This window comes from Schistocerca cancellata, chromosome 5 (genome assembly GCF_023864275.1).
Source record: "Schistocerca cancellata isolate TAMUIC-IGC-003103 chromosome 5, iqSchCanc2.1, whole genome shotgun sequence".
Lineage (NCBI taxonomy): Eukaryota > Metazoa > Arthropoda > Insecta > Orthoptera > Acrididae > Schistocerca > Schistocerca cancellata.
Genome location: NC_064630.1, coordinates 390,024,941 through 390,048,017, shown reverse-complemented (window position 1 = coordinate 390,048,017; position 23,077 = coordinate 390,024,941). Strand labels below are relative to the sequence as shown.

Sequence of the window (23,077 nt, the reverse complement as noted above, 5' to 3'; positions counted from 1 at the left end):
AAGTACATGGTGTTTCAAAATGAATATATGAGTTTTAAGACTTTGTTGCATTTGTTACATCCAACTTACAATTACAAATAATACATCAAATTAAAGAGCAACTCAAACAGGTTTTACTACGAGTGTTCAGTGTGAGCACCATTCATCACACATCAAATCGATAGGTGAGTTCTTCCCAAACTTTGATCAGTGTGCCTGGACTAATTGTTGTGACAACAGTTTCTAAAGTCGGGTAGTTCAGTTGGTAGCGGAGGCACATACATGTGATTCTTTATAAACATCCAAAGGCAAAAATCGCATGGCGTCAGAGAGTGTGTGAATGTGGAGGTCATGAGAAACAAGCTCTTGACATCCGGCCCCTTGTGCCAGTCCAGCAGTCGGGTACGTCGTCGTTTACCCAATCGCTTACTGAATTATGTCAGTGAGGTGGTGCACCATCTTGCTGGCAAATGAAGTTCTGTGGTTCAGTTTCTTCCAACTGAGAAATACCCACAGTTCTAGTGCATCAAGATAAGAAACACCACTTACAGTTGCTTCACCAAAAAAGAAACAACGGTAAATTTTCCATCGGATATGACACAAAAAAACATTCAATTTAGGGGCCCCTCTTGCAAATGTACCATCTAGTTGGGATTTGTTGACCCCCAGATGTGCACATTATGTGTGCTCACATTTTCACTTAGGTGAAATGTCGATTCATCACTGAAGACGATGGTACCCAGAAAATTGTTGTCATCATAGAGCAACATTTCGTATGCAAAATTGGCGTGTAAACCGGAGCCTGTAGGTTTTAGAACTTTACAGCTGTAAACAATAAGGATGTAGTTGTAAGGGTCTCCTTAAAAGTCTCCACACAGAAGTCACTGGAACTGCTAATTCATGACTAGCCTTCCGAACTAATTTCTTGGGGCCATGCACGAAAGACTCACTTGTTCAACACATTCTTCTGTCACTCTTGGTCGTTCCATAGTCTTCCCTTTGCGCACAGATTTGTCAAACAAAACTGATTGGGTTGCTCTTTCATTTGATGTATTGTTTACAATTGTAAGTTGAATGTAATAAATGTTACAGGGCCTTAAAAACACGTAAATTCATTTTGAAACACCCTGTATTTTGGTTAAGTATATTGCAACTAGGAAAGCTGAATTTATCATGGCCACTGTTTACAAATTGTGCCAAGTGGAAGACATTAGGCACTGAAAAAAAGTGCATCAACAGAACTATTTTAGAGCTCGGCAACTAATACTAGCCTGCTGGTCTTAATACAAATCACCACCACACTATTATAGCTGTAAAAAATATTAAAGAGAGGGTGAAGGGCTGCACAAAATTCCACATCTTATCAGAACAAATTCAATCCATGACCTTGATCATTCAAATAAATTTTTCTTCCTGGAAAACTGAATACTATTCCTGACCACATAATTTCCAAAACAGTAGATACAGCCTTTGGAAATAAGCATGTCGTACCTACTTCAACTGACACTGGCAGAAGCACCTTACACAGGTTGTTGTGCCTCAGAAGAGGCTGTTGACGACAAATCTAGCTTTCTACATGTCCCCTGAAATAACCTATAGGGAATGTGGGAAATGAGCACTGACTACTGACCAGAACTGCAAAGTGTTAGCTCTAGCCATATGCTCTCTCTGGCACCATCTCCAAGCTGGTAAAGACATGTATTCTTCTCCACTCTTTTGAGGATTTAAGTCCAAAATGAAATCATTTTACGAAGTAAGATATCCATGCTGACTCAAGGCTCAAGGGGGGGGGGGGGGGGGGGTCATTACACCTAAGTGGAGTTCTATACACCAGAAGCATGATTTTTGTGTGTAACTAGTATTGAGTTTCAGGAAGTAATCCTTGTGATCCCATAACTCCAACAGAGATCTCAGTTCTCCCAAGCAAACAACAAAATTATACTGGCATGATTAAAGGTCGTTTGGTTTTATCATTTGGCACCACACGGGAGGCAATGTAGCTTACGGAATCCAGTGTTTGAACACACATACCTGCCCCTCCCGACCCCTCACCAAACTACAATCCTCTGCATTTTTAAATTTTAGCTGATGTGACAAAAATGTATTTGGTTTCAGCAGATAATAATAGACAAGTTACTGGAAGAAACCGCCATTCTTGAATAGTCCTTAACAATTCCATCTGTCTAATTCCCCACAAGACCGGGTGCAATAAATATTTCTCACCAGACAATAAATATTCTTTTAAGTGTCATATGAGCAATAAGATTCCTCTGTTGTTGAGTTATTACCTTTCCTCATTTTGTGTGTTGCTTCAAACCAGAAATTTCCAGTTTTTAATTAGTGTATTAAAACTACAGGCATTTACAGCCAACTAATCACTGAAAAAGTGTTGGGCAGCAGTAGACAAACACATGCAGAAGTTGACACTCCACTAGTTTTTGGAACACGAGATTCCTTTGTTTGACAAAATAGAAAGGGTTGTAATAAATAGGGCTCAAGAAGCTCAGACACGAAAGAGTTCTATATGTTTGGATCATGAGAGACATGGTTGGGGGGAAAAACCCCACATATTGAATTTGAGAGCTACTAGTTAGAGTAACGAAGTGCCATCCTTCATATTCCTTCCGCAGGAAAACTTTTACCGAGTTTTCCATGACAACTCATTTAACATTGCACTTTAAAAAATTATGTCTCATACCACGGAAGTCATTCCTCAACATCTTAACAAATGAACTATGACTTGTCCCTTCTTCTAGTTGGTATTTTCCACATATTCCCTTCTTCACTGATTCTGCAAAAACAATTCAGTTGATTTTCATAAACTTTTTGTAACATTACATCTAAAATACTTCAAACGTCTTATTTTCCAGTTTTCTCCACATTGCAAGACTGACTCACATATAATGCTATGCTCCAGATCTATGTTCAAAGATATTTCTTTTTCAGACTGAAACCTATGTTTAAGACCAGCTTTTTTTGGTGACAAATGCTGTTTTTGCCCGTGATAGTGTGCTGCTTTTGTCCTCTTTCCCTCCATTCAATGTCTCCTGTAACTTTCTTCTCTTTCACAGATGACAGGAACAAATAATACTATTAATGATCACACACTATGGGCTTAACATAGATGCATTTCTGTAATTTCCATTTCAGTTAACATACTTTTACACTTGTAAAAATATTCTGAAGGTACTTCTCTTCTTTCTTTTGAATTAACATCTGTAACTTACCATTGTACCAAACCAAATTATGTTGTTGTTGTTGTTGTTGTTGTGGTCTTCAGTCCTGAGACTGGTTTGATGCAGCTCTCCATGCTACTCTATCCTGTGCAAGCTTCTTCATCTCCCAGTACCTACTGCAGCCTACATCCTTCTGAATCTGCTTAGTGTATTCACCTCTTGGTCTCCCTCTACGATTTTTACCCTCCACGCTGCCCTCCAATACTAAATTGGTGATCCCTTGATGCCTCAGAACATGTCCTACCAACCGATCCCTTCTTCTGGTCAAGTTGTGCCACAAACTTCTCTTCTCCCCAATCCTATTCAATACTTCCTCATTAGTTATGTGGTCTACCCATCTAATCTTCAGCATTCTTCTGTAGCACCACATTTCAAAAGCTTCTATTCTCTTCTTGTCCAAACTATTTACCGTCCATGTTTCACTTCCATACATGGCTACACTCCATACAAATACTTTCAGAAATGACTTCCTGACACTTAAATCTATACTCGATGTTAACAAATTTCTCTTCTTCAGAAACGCTTTCCTTGCCATTGCTAGTCTACATTTTATATCCTCTCTACTTCGACCATCATCAGTTATTTTGGTCCCCAAATAGCAAAACTCCTTTACTACTTTAAGTGTCTCATTTCCTAATCTAATACCCTCAACATCACCCGACTTAATTCGACTACATTCCATTATCCTCGTTTTGCTTTTGTTGATGTTCATCTTATATCCTCCCTTCAAGACACCATCGATTCCGTTCAACTGCTCTTCCAAGTCCTTTGCTGTCTCTGACAGAATTACGATGTCATCGGCGAACCTCAACGTTTTTATTTCTTCTCCCTGGATTTTAATACCTACTCCGAATTTTTCTTTTGTTTCCCTTACTGCTTGTTCAATATACAGATTGAATAACATCGGGGAGAGGCTACAACCCTGTCTTACTCCCTTCCCAACCACTGCTTCCCTTTCATGTCCCTCGACTCTTATAACTGCCATCTGGTTTCTGTACAAATTGTAAATAGCCTTTTGCTCCCTGTATTTTACCCCTGTCACCTTTAGAATTTGAAAGAGAGTATTCCAGTCAACATTGTCAAAAGCTTTCTCTAAGTCTACAAATGCTAGAAATGTAGGTTTGCCTTTCCTTAATCTTTCCTCTAAGATAAGTCTTAAGGTCAGTATTGCTTCACGTGTTCCAGTATTTCTACGGAATCCAAACTGATCTTCCCCGAGATCAGTTTCTACTAGTTTTTCCATTCGTCTGTAAAGAATTCGTGTTAGTATTTTGCAGCTGTGGCTTATTAAACTGATTGTTCGATAATTTTCACATCTGTCAACACCTGCTTTCTTTGGGATTGGAATTATTATATTCTTCTTGAAGTCTGAGGGTATTTCGCCTGTTTCATACATCCTGCTCACCAGATGGTAGAGTTTTGTCAGGACTGGCTCTCCCAAGGCCGTCAGTAGTTCCAATGGAATGTTGTCTACTCCGGGGGCCTTGTTTCGACTCAGGTCTTTCAGTGCTCTGTCAAACTCTTCACGCAGTATCGTATCTCCCATTTCATCTTCATCTACATCCTCTTCCATTTCCATAATATTGTCCTCAAGTGTAGCGCCCTTGTATAGACCCTCTATATACTCCTTCCACCTTTCTGCTTTCCCTTCTTTGCTTAGAACTGGGTTTCCGTCTGAGCTCTTGATGTTCATACAGGTGGTTCTCTTATCTCCAAAGGTCTCTCTAATTTTCGTGTAGGCAGTATCTATCTTACCCCTAGTGAGATAAGCCTCTACATCCCTACATTTGTCCTCCAGCCATGCCTGCTTAGCCATTTTGCACTTCCTGTCGATCTCATTTTTGAGACGTTTGTATTCCTTTTTGCCTGCTTCATTTACTGCATTTTTATATTTTCTCCTTTCATCAATTAAATTCAATATTTCTTCTGTTACCCAAGGATTTCTACTAGCCCTCGTCTTTTTACCTACTTGATCCTCTGCTGCCTTCACTACTTCATCCCTCAAAGCTACCCAATCTTCTTCTACTGTATTTCTTTCCCCCATTCCTGTCAATTGTTCCCTTATGCTCTCCCTGAAACTCTGTAGAACCTCTGGTTCTTTCAGTTTATCCAGGTCCCATCTCCTTAAATTCCCACCTTTTTGCAGTTTCTTCAGTTTTAATCTACAGGTCATAACCAATAGATTGTGGTCAGAGTCCACATCTGCCCCTGGAAATGTCTTACAATTTAAAACCTGGTTCCTAAATCTCTGTCTTACCATTATATATGCTATCTGAAACCTTCGAGTATCTCCACGCCTATTCCATGTATACAACCTTCTTTTATGATTCTTGAATCAAGTGTTGGCTATAATTAAGTTATGCACTGTGCAAAATTCTACCAGACGGTTTCCTCTTTCATTTCTTACCCCCATTCAATATTCACCTACTACGTTTCCTTCTCTTCCTTTTCCTACTGTCGAATTCCAGTCACCCATGACTACTAAATTTTCGTCTCCCTTCACTATCTGAATAATTTCTTTTATCTCATCATACATTTCATCAATCTCTTCGTCATCTGCAGAGCTAGTTGGCATATAAACTTGTACTACTGTAGTAGGCGTGGGCTTTGTATCTATCTTGGCCACAATAATGCGTTCACTATGCTGTTTGTAGTAGCTTACCCGCATTCCTATTTTCCTATTCATTATTAAACCTACTCCTACATTACCCCTATTTGACTTTGTGTTTATAGCCCTGTAGTCATCTGACCAGAAGTCTTGTTCCTCCTGCCACCGAACTTCACTAATTCCCACTATATCTAACTTTAACCTATCCATTTCCCTTTTTAAATTTTCTAACCTACCTGCCCGATTAAGGGATCTGTACAAATTGTAAATAGCCTTTTGCTCCCTGTATCTGACATCCCACGCTCCGATCCGTAGAACGCCAGTTTTCTTTCTCCTGATAACGACATCCTCTTGAGTAGTCCCCGCCCGGAGATCCGAATGGGAGACTATTTTACCTCCGGAATATTTTACCCAAGAGGACGCCATCATCATTTAATCATACAGTAAAGCTGCATGCCCTCGGGAAAAATTACGGCCGTAGTTTCCCCTTGCTTTCAGCCGTTCGCAGTACCAGCACAGCAAGGCCATTTTGGTTATTGTTACAAGGCCAGATCAGTCAATCATCCAGACTGTTGCCCTTGCAACTACTGAAAAGGCTGCTGCCCCTCTTCAGGAACCACACGTTTGTCTGGCCTCTCAACAGATACCCCTCCGTTGTGGTTGTACCTACGGTACGGCTATCTGTATCGCTGAGGCACGCAAGCCTCCCCACCAACGGCAAGGTTCATGGTTCATGGGGGGGGGGGGGGGGGGGCAGGGGGGGGGGGGGCGGCAAATTATGTTACGTTTTCAAAATCAAAAGATTGCAAAGTCACATGTAATTTATTATAACATAAATACATGCTAAAATGCTTATTCCTGTAATCTATATATACATGCAATTACATGGAATCATCAGATATACAAACAAGTACATCTCTACTTTTTCTTCCCCTTCCTTTTTAATCGTTGTGCATGCTTATGTGCTTTATGATGTGTTCTCTTCTTTTCTGCAATAATTTCTAAGTAGCGCCTCTTATTGTATTTCTTGAACTCTGCATCTGCCAAAAGCTCATCAACAATTGTCTTCTTTCTCTGTTTCTTTGGTATCCTGCTACTGTAAAAATCTTCAGGTGCATCCACAACTTTTCCAACCTAAAAATAAATATAGACATGATATTTGGTATTTAAATTCTGCATCTGCATTGGTACTAAATACTATACATTAAAAAGAAATGAGGTATCTTTATCTTAAGCACTACAATGTTACATTGGGAAATCAGAAATGGCATAGTTACCTAACAGAAGATACTGCTAACACTGTGCCTTTAGTAAAATAATGTTACTTGTATGGGCTAGGGTAAGGGGGCATTGCATAGTATGCAAAACACAGATGCACATACACATAACACAACACAACACAGTAATTTCTATGGCTACTCTCAGCCTTATTACATTACAGAAACAGGATCTTTGGCCATGGGAAAGCCCAAGAGGAAGGCGAAAAAATTTTCTTTGTGGGAAATATTAGGTATCTACAGCATCTCTTGAGTAAAAGTTACAGATGTGAATTTCACTCCACTCTGTATCTATACAAACAACCTTCAGAACTGGGTACAGTACAGGAAGAGGAATAAACTGCTCACCATAAAGTGGTTCATGTGAACAATTCTGAATACAAATTTTAAACAGAAAGTAAAATGTGAAAAGGTATGCCCAACTTTCATGCAGACGGGGTAAATATTTTTAATGTTTCATCTTCCATCACAAATGAATGAAAACAGCAAGCGAATTAGAAGCTTTTGTCAAAAGATGTTCCATTTCTGGACAGAGCACAGGAAGAGTGGCTATCAGTAAACCTATGTAGAAGCATCAACTTTCTAGCCTTACCTTAAAGAACATTATATTACATGTATGACTATTTTTTTAAAATTCAGTTTAGAATCTCAAGAATGGAGAGAGATGTAGTTGACATTACGAAATGAATCTCATATTCTCAATAAATAATTATGTTTACTGATGAAAAAGTAATCTGAATTTTTAACAATACTGGTTAGAACAATAAACAGAATGATAAAAAGGAGACAACAAAAGAACTTGACTGCAAATACGTAACCCCCAAAATACCTGCACTCAAAAGACAAGTCTATACTTTACGAAAGAAACTATGCAGTATGGAAACATGACAGTCAGTGCATTTCGCAATGAACTTATGTATGGAAAAAAGTCAAAATAATTTGGAAGATGTTAAAAGTATATTACAAGTCTTTACAAGTCTTAGACAACCATCTTCATGAAAGTTTTCCACTACACAAGCATATACTTTCCAGTAACAGCCAGCAGGTCCAGTCGGTATGAACAAAATAAAACAAAAGCTAGATTATTTTACCATGTACAGTTACACAACTTACAATTAGTTCAAACACTGTCTATATTACCTTGGTTCTATCATTAAAAATTACCAACAACAACTGCTATGCAATCACGATACCATGGTTCCTAACCTAATGTTCACAAAAGATAAATATTAACCTTGAAACTGACACAGAAAGAAGACAGGACACCGTCAGAAAGAAACTAAATGTCAACACTACAAAAAAGGCAAAGATGTGAAAATGAAGATACAATATTAACGTTGCACACACATCCCTGCAATTTTCATGGCATATTAAAACCAAGTCATTACTAATAGCAAAAGAAGTCAAGGGCATGCAAGCAACAATAATTGAGGCATTAATATGTATACTATCCTACACCTAAAAAGCTTAAGGCAAATACAAATGATAAGATGAGGAGTAGGAAAAATTAGACTAGTGGAATAGATAACCGCACTATTGAGAAAAGGTAAGAATCTGGGAACATCTCTGTAGTGGGCTGTTTTGACAACATCTGTGTACAACATCCATGTACAAAATAGCAAGGTGCAAAAAAGCACAGCAAAACAGCCAACAACACAGAGTGGATTTCTGACAAAGTACTCTTGCATGAGTGCAATAAAAATACAGTATACCTGGCTTGGAGAGTTCTATTGGAGATGAGGAGTTAAAGGAGCATTGGCATATATGGCATCTCAGTTGTTGTTGTTGTGGTCTTCAGTCGAGAGATTGGTTTGATGCAGCTCTCCATGCTACTCTATCCTGTGCAAGCTTGTTCATCTCCCAGTACCTACTGCAACCTACATCCTTCTGAATCTGCTTAGTGTATTCACCTCTTGGTCTCCCTCTACTATTTTTACCCTCCACGCTGCCCTCCAATACTAAATTGATGATCCCTTGATGCCTCAGAACATGTACTACCAAACAATCCCATCTAGTCAAGCTGTGCCACAAATTTCTCTTCTCCCTAATTCTATTCAATACCTCCTCATTAGTTATGTGATCTACCCTTCTAATCTTCAGCATTCTTCTGTAGCACCACATTTCGAAAGCTTCTATTCTCTCCTTGTCTAAACTGTTTATCGTCCATGTTTCACTTCCATACATGGCCACACTCCATACAAATACTTTCAGAAACGACTTCGACACTTAAATCTATACTCGATGTTAACAAATTTCTCTTCTTCAGAAATGCTTTCTTTGCCATTGCCAGTCTACATTTTATATCCTCTCTACTTCGACCATCATGAGTTATTTTGCTCCCCAAATAGCAAAACTCCTTTACTACTATAAGCGTTTCATTTCCTAATCTAATTCCCGCAGCATCACCCAATTTAATTCAACTGCATTCCACTATCCTCGTTTTGCTTTTGTTGATGTACAACTTATATCCTCCTTTCAAGACATTGTCCATTCCGTTCAACTGCTCTTCTAAGTCCTTTGCTGTCTCTGACAGAATTACAATGTCATCAGCGAACGTCAAAGTTTTTATTTCCTCTCCATGGCTTATAATTCCTACTCCGAATTTCTTCTTGTTTCATTTACTGCTTGCTCAATATACAGATTGAATAACATCGGGGATAGGCTACAACCCTGTCTCACTCCCTTCCCAACCACTAAATCCCTTTCATGCCACTCGACTGTTGCAACTGCCATCTGCTTTCTGTACAAATTGTAAATAGCCTTTTGCTCCCTGTATTTTACCCCTGCCACCTTCAGATTTTGAAAGAGAGTATTCCAGTCAACACTGTCAAAAGCTTTCTCTAAGTCTACAAATGCTAGAAACGTAGGTTTGCCCTTCCTTAATCTATTTTCTAAGAAAAGTCGTAGGGTCAGTATTGCCTCACGTGTTCCAAAATTTCTACGGAATCCAAACTGATCTTCCCCGAGGTCACCTTCTACCAGTTTTTCCATTCATCTGTAAGGAATTCGTGTTAGTATTTTGCAGCCGTGACTTATTAAACTGATAGTTCGGTAATTTTCACATCTGTCAACACCTGCTTTCTTTGGGATTGGAATAATTATATTCTTCTTGAAGTCTGAGGGAATTTCGCCTGTCTCATACATCTTGCTCACCAGATGGTAGAGTCTTGTCAGGGTGGCTCTCCCAAGGCTACCAGTAGTTCTAATGGAATGTTGTCTACTCCCAGGGCCTTGTTTCGGCTTAGGTCTTTCAGTGCTCTGTCAAACTCTTCACACAGTATCATATCTCCCATTTCATCTTCATCTACATCCTCTTCCATTTCCATAATATTGTCCTCAAGTACACCGCCCTTGTACAGACCCTCTATATACTCCTTCCACATTTCTGCTTTCTCTTCTTTGCTTGGAACTGAGTTTCCATCTGAGCTCTTGATATTCATTCAAGTGATTCTCTTTTCTCCAAAAGTCTCTTTAATTTCCCTGTAGGCAGTATCTATCTTACCACCAGTGAGATATGCCTCTACATCCTTACATTTGTCCTCTAGCCATCCCTGCTTAGCCATTTTGCACTTCCTGTCGCTCTCATTTTTGAGATATTTGTATTCCTTTTGCCTGCTTCATTTACTGCATTTTTATATTTTCTCCTTTCATCAATTAAATTCAATGTATCTTGTGTTACCCAAGGATTTCTATTAGCCCTCGTCTTTTCACCTACTTGATCCTCTGCTGCCTTCACTATTTCATCCCTCAAAGCTACCCATTCTTCTTCTACTGTATTTCTTCCCCCATTCCTATCAATTGTTCCCTAATGTTCTCCCTGAAACACTCTACAACCTCTGATTCTGTCAGTTTATCCATATCCCTTCTCCTTAAATTCCCACTGTTTTGCAGTTTCTTCAGTTTTAATCTACAGTTCAGAACCAATAGATTGTGGTTAGAGTCCACATCTGCCTGTGGAAATGTCTTACAATTTAAAACCTGGTTCCTAAATCTCTGTCTTACCATTATATATGCTATCTGAAACCTTCGAGTATCTCCACGCCTATTCCATGTATACAACCTTCTTTTATGATTCTTGAATCAAGTGTTGGCTATAATTAAGTTATGCACTGTGCAAAATTCTACCAGACGGCTTCCTCTTTCATTTCTTACCCCCATTCAATATTCACCTACTACGTTTCCTTCTCTTCCTTTTCCTACTGTCGAATTCCAGTCACCCATGACTACTAAATTTTCGTCTCCCTTCACTATCTGAATAATTTCTTTTATCTCATCATACATTTCATCAATCTCTTCGTCATCTGCGGAGCTAGTTGGCATATAAACTTCTACTACTGTGGCAGGCACGGCCTTCGTATCTATCTTGGCCACAATAATGCGTTCACTATGCTGTTTGTAGTAGCTTACCCGCATTCCTATTTTTCTATTCATTATTAAACCTACTCCTGCATTACCCTATTTTGATTTTGTATTTATAACCATGTATTCACATGACCAGAAGTCTTGTTCCTCCTGCCACCAAACTTCACTAATTTCCACTATATCTAATTTTAACCTATCCATTTCCCTTTTTAAATTTTCTAACCAACCTGCCCGATTAAGTGATCTAACATTCCACATTCCGATCCATATAACGCCAGTTTTCCTTCTCCTGATAACAACGTCCCCCTCAGTAGTCCCCGCCCAGAGATCCGAATGGAGGGCTATTTTCCCTCCGGAATATTTTACCCAAGAGGACGCCATCATCATTTAACCATACAGTACAGCTCCATACCCTCAGGAAAAATTACGTCTGTAGTTTCCCCTTGCTCTCAGCCATTCGCAGTACCAGTACAGAAAGGTCGTTTTGGTTAGTGTTACAAGGCCAGATCAGTCAATCATCCAGACTGCTGCCCCCGCAACTACTGAAAAGACTGCTGCCCCTCTTCAGGAGCCACACGTTTGTCTGGCCTCTCAACAGATATCCCTCCGTCGTGGTAGCGCCTACGGTACGGCTATCTGTATCGGCGAGGCACGCAAGCCTCCCCACCAACGTCAAGGTCCATGGTTCATCTCAGTTATCACGTGATATAACATCAACAGCGAATGATGGTTGCAGAGCGGATTTACTGGATCCGCAGATTTGGCACCATTTCACTTGATGGCATCAACTTGCTCTGGCTGGACAGGAAGCACAGATAATGTTCAAGTAGCTGGATCAAGCAAACTACCATCTGCTTTCATCAGATATATGTGGATATAAAAATGTTAATAAAGTATCATAATTTTGTGGGCATAAGAAGGATTAAAAATGTGGAGAATAAGAAGATTACTGAAAAACTGATGCTGTCTTTTGGATGGATGTTAATAAAACATTCAAAGTCATAATAGTTAATTGTTTATAAAACAGATTTAAATAGGATATAGGAACAGAGAGAGAGAGAGAGAGAGAGAGAGAGAGAGAGAGAGATTAGTGGCACCTTGCCTTGAAATAAACAGGAAAGTCAAAAGCTGTCCTCAAATCTGTGCACTTGCCACACCTTTTGTGGTTAACTAGGTGAAAATACTTCCATGACCATTTGTTAAAAGAAGTTTAAAAATGTCACATGTTTTTTGCAATGCTTAACTTACCTGGAAATATTTTGGTAGCACTTTAAGGTCATTCTTCTTGTAGAAATGTTTTGGATCAAGAGCAGCCCTCATCTGAAGAACCATCAGGTCATTCTTTGCTTCATCTGTGAGCTCAGGTGCTGGCATATTAAACCATTTAGCACCCTTTGTGCGCTCTCGTTGTTTCTGAAATGGAACATACATTAAAGCAGAATTTTCATTAGGAGGCTTGTAATTTTCAGTACATAAACTGAATTGACTGAAAACCATGAGCTGCAATTGCTCAACAATTAAATCACCCAAGAGTCAAATGGTTTTACATCAACAGCACAAGAAGAAGCAAATTCCAAACTTACATATTTAAAGTGAATACATAAAACTGCAACTAGTCACTTTTTTGAATTAGTTATTTATTCATTCCATGAAGCAGTTTTTGAAACTTTTCAAGCTCATCTTCAGATGGTGTATAGGAAGCTGGGTGCTGGCTCTGTGACAAAAAAATTGAACATACTTTGATGCATGAGTACTGTTATCTGCCGATTTGGATCCAAAACTTAGTTTTGTGCTTTTTGCGACAGTATGGGTGGCTTTTGTTGTTGATATTCATCTGTCTGCTTATTGTGATGGCCAGTTGGTACCACATCACTCACTTTCACTGTTGTCACAATGTGATATGACACATATTCTGTAGAAGTGAGTGATGTGGTACCAACTGGTCATCACAATGGGAGCAGACAGATGGATATTAACAACAAAAGCCGCCCATACTGTCGCGAAAAGTACAAAACTAAATTTTGGAGCCAAATTGGCAGATAAACAATACTCATGCATTAAAGCATGGTCCATTTTCTTGCCACACAGCCAGCACCCAGCATTATGCTTCAAATAGCTATGTAACTTTGTGTACACTATCTGAAGATGAAGGTTTCAAAAACCGGTTCATGGAATGATAAGTAACTATTTCAAAAAAGTGACTGGTGGCAGTTTTATGTATTTACATTCAATATACATTCATGGGTTCTTAAACATGTAATGGGTACGTTTAATCTTACTTATTTAACTTACATTAGCCATTACAAACTACGGAATACAAAGCAAGACTTGTGATAAACAGAAGAGAGATGGAATAAATTAAATTTGCCCCAATCATGTACAAAACAATAACACTAACACATCCTGAAGGCCTAATTGTAACAACTGTAATAGTGCTCCTGGTTCTTGGAGGCCTCTGCTGTAAAATACTAACCTTCAGGTTAATACACTTCCTGCCAATCAAACAGCTAGCTGGCAATCCTTAACAACAAGCTCTCATTCCATACCTCTTAAAGATCAGAAGCATGATACAAGTCTCTAGTTTCCAATTCTCCCTTTCTTTCACACGACTGGAGTTAGTCAAAATGTTCAGTCAATGAGCTTGAGTAATGTTTCAAATTGTCCTATATCCGCACACATACTCCATAAGCCACTATATGGTGAAATGGTGGAGAATACCTAGTCATTTCCTTTCGTGTTCTTCTCACAAATGGAGCTAGGGAAAGGCAACTGTCTACATTAATACAAGCCCTAATTTTCCACAACTTGTCTTCGCAGTCTTACATGATATATATGTTGGCAGCAGTAGAATTGTTCTGCTGTCAGCTTCAAATGCCAATTCTGTTAATTTCCTTAATAGTGTTTCACAAAAAGGACTTCATCTGCCTTCTGGGGATTCCCTTTCAAGTTCATGCAGCATCCTCATAACAGTCCATGTTTATCAAACCTACCAGTAACAAATCTAGCAGCATGCCTCTAAATTGCTCCGATGTCTCCCTGGTGGGAATCCCAAACACTTGAGAAGTACTCAAGGATGGATCATATCAGCATTTCACACAATCTCGTTTATAGATGAGCTAATCTTTTCCAAAATTCTTCCAATAAAACAAAGTCAACCAGCCACCTTCCCTACTACTGTTGTTATATGCTCATGCCATTTCATATCGCTTTGCAATGTTACACACAGATATTTAACTGACACAACTGTGTCAAGCAGCAAAACACTAATACTGTGTTTAAACATTACAGAATTGGTCTTCCTAGTCATCTGCATTCACTTACATTTTTCTACATTTAGAGCAAGCTGGCACTCATCACACCAACTAGAAATTCTGTCTAAGCCTTCCAGTACCTTCTACAGCCACTCAAAGAAATTAATTTTCCAATCAGCAGCAAAAAGTTGCAGTCAGATCATTTATGTAAATAGAGAACAAATGCAATCCTATTACACTTCCCTGGAATACTCGTAAATGATACCAGTGTCTCTGATGAACGCTCACTGTCCAATATGGCTTACTGGATTCTACTACTTATGAAGTCACTCTCGTAGCTGAGAACTTAATCTGTATGCTCAGACCTTTATTAACAGTCTGCATTGGTGCATTGTCAAATGCTTTCGGAAATCTAGGAAAGTGGAAGCTGTCTATTGCCCTTCATCTTTGGTTCACATGATGTCATGCAAGAAAAGAGAACACTGAGTTCTGCATGAGCAATACTTTCTAAACCTCGGTCAATTTGTGTGCATAATCTTCTCGCATTAAAAAAATTTATTACACATTATGTTCATGAGAAATATGAAAATAATTGAAGAAACATTCTTCAAGTTCCACTTAAGTTCTCTTGCACAGTTCACTTAAAAGTCAATATTTTGTAATCATCATCAGAATTATTATTCATGTTTACTACACAACAACTGACTCGCTCCCAATGAGCACCATTCAATGACTGGATCACTATACCCTGCCCGCACTCTGTATGGTCATGGCAGACAACAACACATTCTGCCAGTGTTGGGCTGTTTGACTGAGCCTTTATTGTTAGTAAAGCAAGGCCTTCATTTGCTATCCACTTTTAATAAAATATTGTCAGCTGAAACACAGAACAGGGGTTAGTCACTGTCCTCACCCATCCAGCCCCCTCCCTGTTCCCATTCCAGCACTACACAGCCGTCATTACACTGCCACACCCAGTCTTTTAATTTCTTTTATTTTTATTTTTATTTCTCTCCTTTGCACTACTTACCCCCTGCCCCCCTGCACCTTCTCTCTTACGCTCAGTCTAAACTGCAACACTTCACTGTCTGCCACTCCCACCATACTATCCCTCCTCCTCCCCGCCCTAGCCGCCTCCTTACCCCCACCCAGTCGCCACTCCCATCATGCACTGGTGCTGCAGTTCGCAGTGTAGTTTCAGCTCTCTGAGACTGCAGATGTGTGTGCAAGTTGCGCTTGCATGAGTGCGTGTGCGCGTATGTGTATGTGTGTCTACTGCTGACAAAGGCCTTAATGGCCAAAAGCTATGATTGTGTGAATCTTTTTATTGTGCCTATCGCGGCTCAGCATCTCCGTTATATGATGAGTAGCAACTTTCCTTCTCTCATATTGGAACAGGCAATGTACTTCCCCTTACAGCAAGTATGTTGACTAATTGGAAGATAGTTTCACATACTAGGAGGTACTTGAATTATTTTTTAAAAGCTATACATCTTCAAACTGTTTACAAAACAACCTTATCCCCTTCAAAATACTCTCCAACACAACTAATACATTTGTCCCACAGGAGCTTCCACTGTTTGAAACATTTTTTTTAGTCATCTTTATAAATGGGTGACAGCTCCTCCCTCATTATATATATATATATATATATATATATATATATATATATATATATATATATATATATATATATATATATATATATATATATTTTTTTTTTTTTTTTTTTTTACTTTCTCAATGTTGTCAAATCGGTGTCCTTTCATGACCCTTTTCATGTGTGGAAACAAAAAAAATTGCACGGAGCCAGGTCAGGTGAGTAAGGTGCATGAGGCAACAGAACCATGCCATTTTAGCTAAAAACTGTTTAACAGAGGTGGGTGTGCAGGTGCATTGTCATGGCAAAAGAACCAGTCTCCTGTCTGTCACAAATCGGGTCCTTTTTTATGAACACTGTTGCACAGTCTTCGTAAAACTTCCAAATAAAAGGTTTGATTGACAGCCTGAGCTGGGGGGAACAAACTCTTCTAAATGATTGGGCAGTTGATGCAAGTCCAGAACGAGGTTTGTCACCAATTGACATGTCGCCATTTTTAAATCGAGCAAACCACTCATACACTTGAGTTTTTCCCATAGTGTCATCTTGGTAAGCTGCTTTTAACATGACAACAGTTTCAGATGCAGTTTTACTGAGTAGAAAACAAAATTTCACAGCTGCACTTTGTTCACTTAAATTTGCCATCATAAAAAATGGAACAAGAACAAAACAGCACTAGCAAAAACAATCACTGCAAATCAACAGAACAAGCCAGGTTGAGAACACAGGCAGCACTGAACTGGCAATAAGTTGCACTATACACGCCTAGTGGCCGAAATGAGTACTACACAAACTCCACCCGCGGCAATGTTTTTCCGGTTTTTTTGGAGTACAACCTCGTAAACAGAAATACCTTAAAAAAAGAAATGATATTTTTTTAGTGTTGAAACTGGAACCATATGACTTTCCTCACATGATATTTGTGGTTTGATTAAATTTTCACTTCACAGCTTTAACATAATTTACTAAAAACTTGAATGAAGATTGTGACCAGGCTGATTTTTAGTGCAGCCCTAAGTCTATGTTATGGTGAAAGGTGGCAGCCTTATAGTGAGTCTTTGAAGACGACAAATTTGATAATACAACATGAAACACTGCTACATTTAGTGAACTGTTCAAATAGTTACTCAGAAGACAGTCAGCGATCACAGGTTACATACACCTCACCCTTACTATGGATTGTTATTTTGGTGATCTATGCTGTACCACAAATTTGTTTCTATTGTTTTTGTGGTTATCTTGTTAATTTATCTGATTATTTTGGCTGTTTTCCAGATACTCTGTGCATTTTGTCTTCATACTTAAGTCACAATTGGGTACAATTACTGCTCTTTTATGTGACGAGGCAATTTGTCTGCAATGGCACACTTATTCCTAGTGGCTTGGAGTGAGAGGCAGCAGACGTGTACAAATGTAGGACAGGAATGCAGGTGTGGCAGGTGTACAGACTAGGCATGCAAAACACCGGTACTGGGGAGGGTAAGGTGAGGCGTACAACAAAGATGACGTGGAAGCATGAATTGGTAGAAAGTGACTGAACAGAGGAAGAGGAAACTGTTGTGTAAAGGGTGTAGTGAGAGTGGGTTACTGTAGACTGAAACCAAGAGGATTATGGGAGCAACGCATGTGTTGCAAGTTTAGCTTCCAGCTACATAGTTCAGAAAACCTGATGCTGGAGCGAAGGATCCAGATAGCACAGCTGTGAAGTAGCCACTGAACTTGAGCAAGATGTAGTCACAGTAGCATGTCCCAGTGGGTGGTCAATTTTGTTCTTGGCCATAATATGGTGGCAGCCACTCATTCTGAAGGACAGCTGGTTGGTGTACAACATAAAATATTGTGCAGCAATTGTAGCAAAGCTGCTTTCATGCATAACCTTGTCTCTGATAGAATAGGATACCTCTGTGACAGTACTGGAGTAGGTTGTGCTCGATGAATGAATCTGACAGGTCTTGCACCTGTGTCTTCCACAGAAATATGACCCATGTGGCAAGGGGGTTGGGAGTGGTATAGATAAGGACCAGGATGCTGTGTTGGGTGTGTGGGTGACAGAATACCACTTTAGCAGGGGTGGGAAGGTTTGTCAGTAGCAAATCCCTCATTTCTGGGCAAGATGATGCACCTTGGTTCAACAAACATATTAGGAAGTTGCTGACAAAGCAGATAATTTTTCACAGTCATTTTAAACATAGTCACTGCCCCACTGACAAACAAAAATTATGCGAAATGAAAGCAGCTGTCAAAATGTCAACGAGAGATTCTTTTAACTAATTTGAAAGCAATATTTTATCTGTAGATTCTAAAAATAACCTCAAAAAATTTTGGTCCATAAACTCTATAAATGCTACAAATAATTCAATACCTTCTCTTGATGACAGTATGGGCAATGTTACAGATGAACAGAAGGCCGAAATTCTAAACCTAGCTTTCAAAAACTCATTTACAGTAGAGGACTGCACCACCATTCCCTTTGTCAATTATCGAACAAACACAAGGATGGCTGACATAGTGTTTAATGTATCAGGGATTGTAAAACAGTTAAAATCCTTAGACGCCAGGAAAGCATCTGGCCCAGAAGGTATCCCTGTAAGATTTTATGTTGACTATGCTACACAATAGCACCATTCTTATCCATCATCTATCAGAGATCATTGGAACAGAGGAAAGTTCCATGGGACTAGAAAGAGGCCCAGTTCACAGCAATATATAAAAAGGGTAGAAAATCGGATGCACATAATTACTGGCCAATTTCACTGACATCGATTTTTTGTAGAATCATGGAACATAGTTTGTGTTCAGAAATATTGACCTTTCTACACTCTGAGAAGCTTATCTGCAGAAACCAGGATGGGTTTAGGAAACAGCGGTCATGCGAGACACAGCTGGCCTTCTTTGTGCATGATATATGTATATTCCACAGGAGTTTTGTAGTTTTGTCTCATGCAAACATCCATGTACTTCCATTTTTATTTATTTGTGTTATACTGAGTTAAAACCTACAAGGAAAGAAAATATAGGAGCACGAAGTACTATTACTGGAACATATCTTACAAATAAAATGTATATATATCTATGAATTGTTGGCAGTTCAGTAACTCTATTTCAAGTAAACAAAATGGAAGTGTAGCAGAACTTCCAGCAAGTACCTTTCTTTCTAGTCTCAATCGTTTCTCACTGGTTTCATGTGGTATAGCATGCTGCTTTTCAAATCCAGGTTGTATAACACTTTTTTGTAACAGTTTATCAACTGATGTTAATTTCCTACATGATTCATCAACTCCTGTACCTCTTTTCAGATTCATATCAATGTAAGATGGCATATCTTCGAGCCCTGGTATCTCTTCGAGCAGAAGAGCTGCTCTGAAATTAGAAAAAAATAACTCATCAGCATAATTTTCTGCAAAAGAAGCATCAAAATACAGTCTTTGCAAAGAAACTGCACAACAGATATAAGAAAAGTACACATTTATAGATAGAAAGATGTCAAATGAAACACATGTTGTTGTTGTCGTCTTCAGTCCTGAGACTGGTTTGATGCAGCTCTCCATGCTACTCTATCCTGTGCAAGCTTGTTCATCTCCCAGTACCTACTGCAGCCTACATCCTTCTGAATCTGCTTAGTGTATTCATCTATTGGTCTCCCTCTACGATTTTTACCCTCCACGCTGCCCTCCAATACTAAATTGGTGATCCCTCGATGTCTCAGAACATGTCCTACCAACCGATCCCTTCTTCTAGTCAAGTTGTGCCACAAGCTCCTCTTCTTCCCCATTCTATTCAATACCTCCTCATTAGTTATGTGATCTACCCATCTAATCTTCATCATTCTTCTGTAGAACCACATTTCGAAAGCTTCTATTCTCTTCTTGTCTAAACTATTTACCGTCCACGTTTCACTTCCATACACGGCTACACTCCATACAAATACTTTCAGAAACGACTTCCTGACATTTAAATCTATACTCGATGTTAACAAATTTTTCTTCTTCAGAAACGCTTTCCTTCCTATTGCCAGTCTTCATTTTATATCCTCTCTACTTCGACCATCATCAGTTATTTTGCTCCCCAAATAGCAAAACTCCTTTACTACTTTAAGTGTCTCATTTCCTAATCTAATTCCCTCAGCATCACCCAACTTAATTCGATTACATTCCATTATCCTCGTTTTGCTTTTGTTGATGATCATCTTATACCCTCTTTTCAAGACACTGTCCATTCCGTTCAACTGCTCTTCCAAGTCCTTTTCTGTTTCTGACAGAATTACAATGTCATCGGCGAACCTCAAAGTTTTTATTTCTTCTCCATGGATTTTAATACCTACTCCGAACTTTTCTTTTGCTTCCTTTATTGCTTGCTCAATATACAGATTGAATAACATCGGGGATAGGCTACAACCCTGTCTCACTCCCTTCCCAACCACTGCTTCCCTTTCATGCCCCTCGACTCTTATAACTGCCATCTGGTTTCTGTACAAATTGTAAATAGCCTTTCGCTGCCTGTATTTTACCCCTGCCACCTTCAGAATTTGAAAGAGAGTATTCCAATCAACGTTGTCAAAAGCTTTCTCTAAGTCTACAAATGCTAGAAATGTAGGTTTGTCTTTCCTTAATCTTTCTTCTAAGATAAGTCGTAAGGTCAGTATTACCTCACGTGTTCCAACATTTCTATGGAATCCAAATTGATCTTCCCTGAGGTTGGCTTCTATCAGTTTTTCCATTCGTCTGTAAAGAATTCACATTAGTATTTTGCAGCTGTGACTTATTAAACTGATAGTTCGGTAATTTTCATGTCTGTCAACACCTGCTTTCTTTGGGATTGGAATTATTATATTCTTCTTGAAGTCTGAGGGTATTTCGCCTGTCTCGTACATCTTGCTCACCAGATGGTAGAGTTTTGTCAGGACTGGCTCTCCCAAGGCTATCAGTAATCCTAATGGAATGTTGTCTACTCCGGGGGCCTTGTTTTGACTCAGGTCTTTCAGTGCTCTGTCAAACTCTTCACGCAGTATCATATCTCCCATTTCATTTTCATCTACATCCTCTTCCATTTCCATAATATTGTCCTCAAGTACATCGCCCTTGTATAGACCCTCTATATACTCCTTCCACCTTTCTGCTTTCCCTTCTTTGCTTAGAACTGGGTTTCCATCAAAGCTCTGGATATTCATGCAAGTGGTTCTCCTTTCTCCAAAGGTCTCTTTAATTTTCCTGTAGGCAGTATCTATCTTACCCCTAGTGAGATAAGCCTCTACATCCTTACATTTGTCCTCTAGCCATGCCTGTTTAGCCATTTTGCACTTCCTGTCGATATCATTTTTGAGATATTTGTATTCCTTTTTGCCTGCTTCATTTACTGCATTTTTATATTTTCTCCTTTCATCAATTAAATTCAATATTTCTTCTGTTACCCAAGGGTTTCTACCAGCCCTCATCTTTTTACCTATTTGATCCTCTGCTGCCTTCACTATTTCATCCCTCAAAGCTACCCATTCCTCTTCTACTGTATTTCTTTCCCCCATTCCTGTCAATTGTTCCCTTATGCTCTCCCTGAAACTCTGTACAACCTCTGGTTCTTTCAGTTTATCCAGGTCCCATATCCTTAAATTCCCACCTTTTTTCAGTTTCTTCAGTTTTAATCTACAGTTCATAACCAATAGATTGTGGTCAGAATCCACATCTGCCCCTGGAAATGTCTTACAATTTAAAACCTGGTTCCTAAATCTCTGTCTTACTGTTATATAATCAATCTGATACCTTTTAGTATCTCCAGTGTTCTTCCATGTATACAACCTTCTTTCATGATTCTTGAACCAAGTATTAGCTATTATTAAGTTATGCTCTGCACAAAATTCTACCAGGCGGCTTCCTCTTTCATTTCTGTCCCCCAATCCATATTCACCTACTATGTTTCCTTCTCTCCCTTTTCCTACTCTCGAATTCCAGTCACCCATGACTGTTAAATTTTCGTCTCCCTTCACTACCTGAATAATTTCTTTTATCTCATCATACATTTCATCAATTTCTGCATCATCTGCAGAGCTAGTTGGCATATAAACTTGTACTACTGTAGTAGGCATGGGCTTCGTGTCTATCTTGGCCACAATAATGCGTTCACTATGCTGTTTGTAGTAGCTTACCCGTACTCCTATTTTTTTGTTCATTATTAAACCTACTCCTGCATTACCCCTATTTGATTTTGTATTTACAACCCTGTATCCACCTGACCAAAAGTCTTGTTCCTCCTGCCACCGAACTTCACTAATTCCCACTATATCTAACTTTAACCTATCCATTTTCCTTTTTAAATTTTCTAACCTACCTGCCCGATTAAGGGATCTGACATTCCACGCTCCGATCCGTAGAACACCAGTTTTCTTTCTCCTAATAACGACGTCCCCTTGAGTAGTCCCCGCCCGGAGATCCGATTGGGGGACTATTTTACCTCCGGAATATTTTACCCAAGAGGACGCCATCATCATTTAATCATACAGTAAAGCTGCATGCCCTCGGGAAAAATTACGGCTGTAGTTTCCCCTTGCTTTCAGCCGTTCGCAGTACCAGAACAGCAAGGCCATTGGAAGCGAAAAGCGCAGTACATGGAGTGTTCAACAATTACTGTAGCAGACTCTTATCTAAAGACCACACAAAGTACAGAGAAGTTCTTGTAATATATTTAGATTTTCAGTATTGTCAAAGTGAGTGTCCAGGCACTCAAGGACGACACAGGTATCAGAACTGAGAGTAGCAAAGCAATATCAGAAATGC

General features: G+C 39.2%; 1 protein-coding gene across 1 annotated transcript in view; it reads right to left on the bottom strand.

Moving 5' to 3' along the window:
• Window positions 1-6,626: 6,626 nt before the first annotated feature.
• LOC126188982 (deoxynucleotidyltransferase terminal-interacting protein 2) overlaps window positions 6,627-23,077 on the bottom strand; it is a 29,920-nt gene continuing 13,469 nt past the window's right edge. The window contains exons 3-5 of the mRNA XM_049930774.1: window positions 19,460-19,673; window positions 12,711-12,875; window positions 6,627-6,957 (exon numbers count right to left, since the gene is read on the bottom strand). Coding sequence (XP_049786731.1) covers window positions 6,742-6,957; window positions 12,711-12,875; window positions 19,460-19,673 — 595 coding nt within the window. The 3' untranslated portion in view covers window positions 6,627-6,741. The remainder of the gene's footprint in view (window positions 6,958-12,710; window positions 12,876-19,459; window positions 19,674-23,077) is intronic.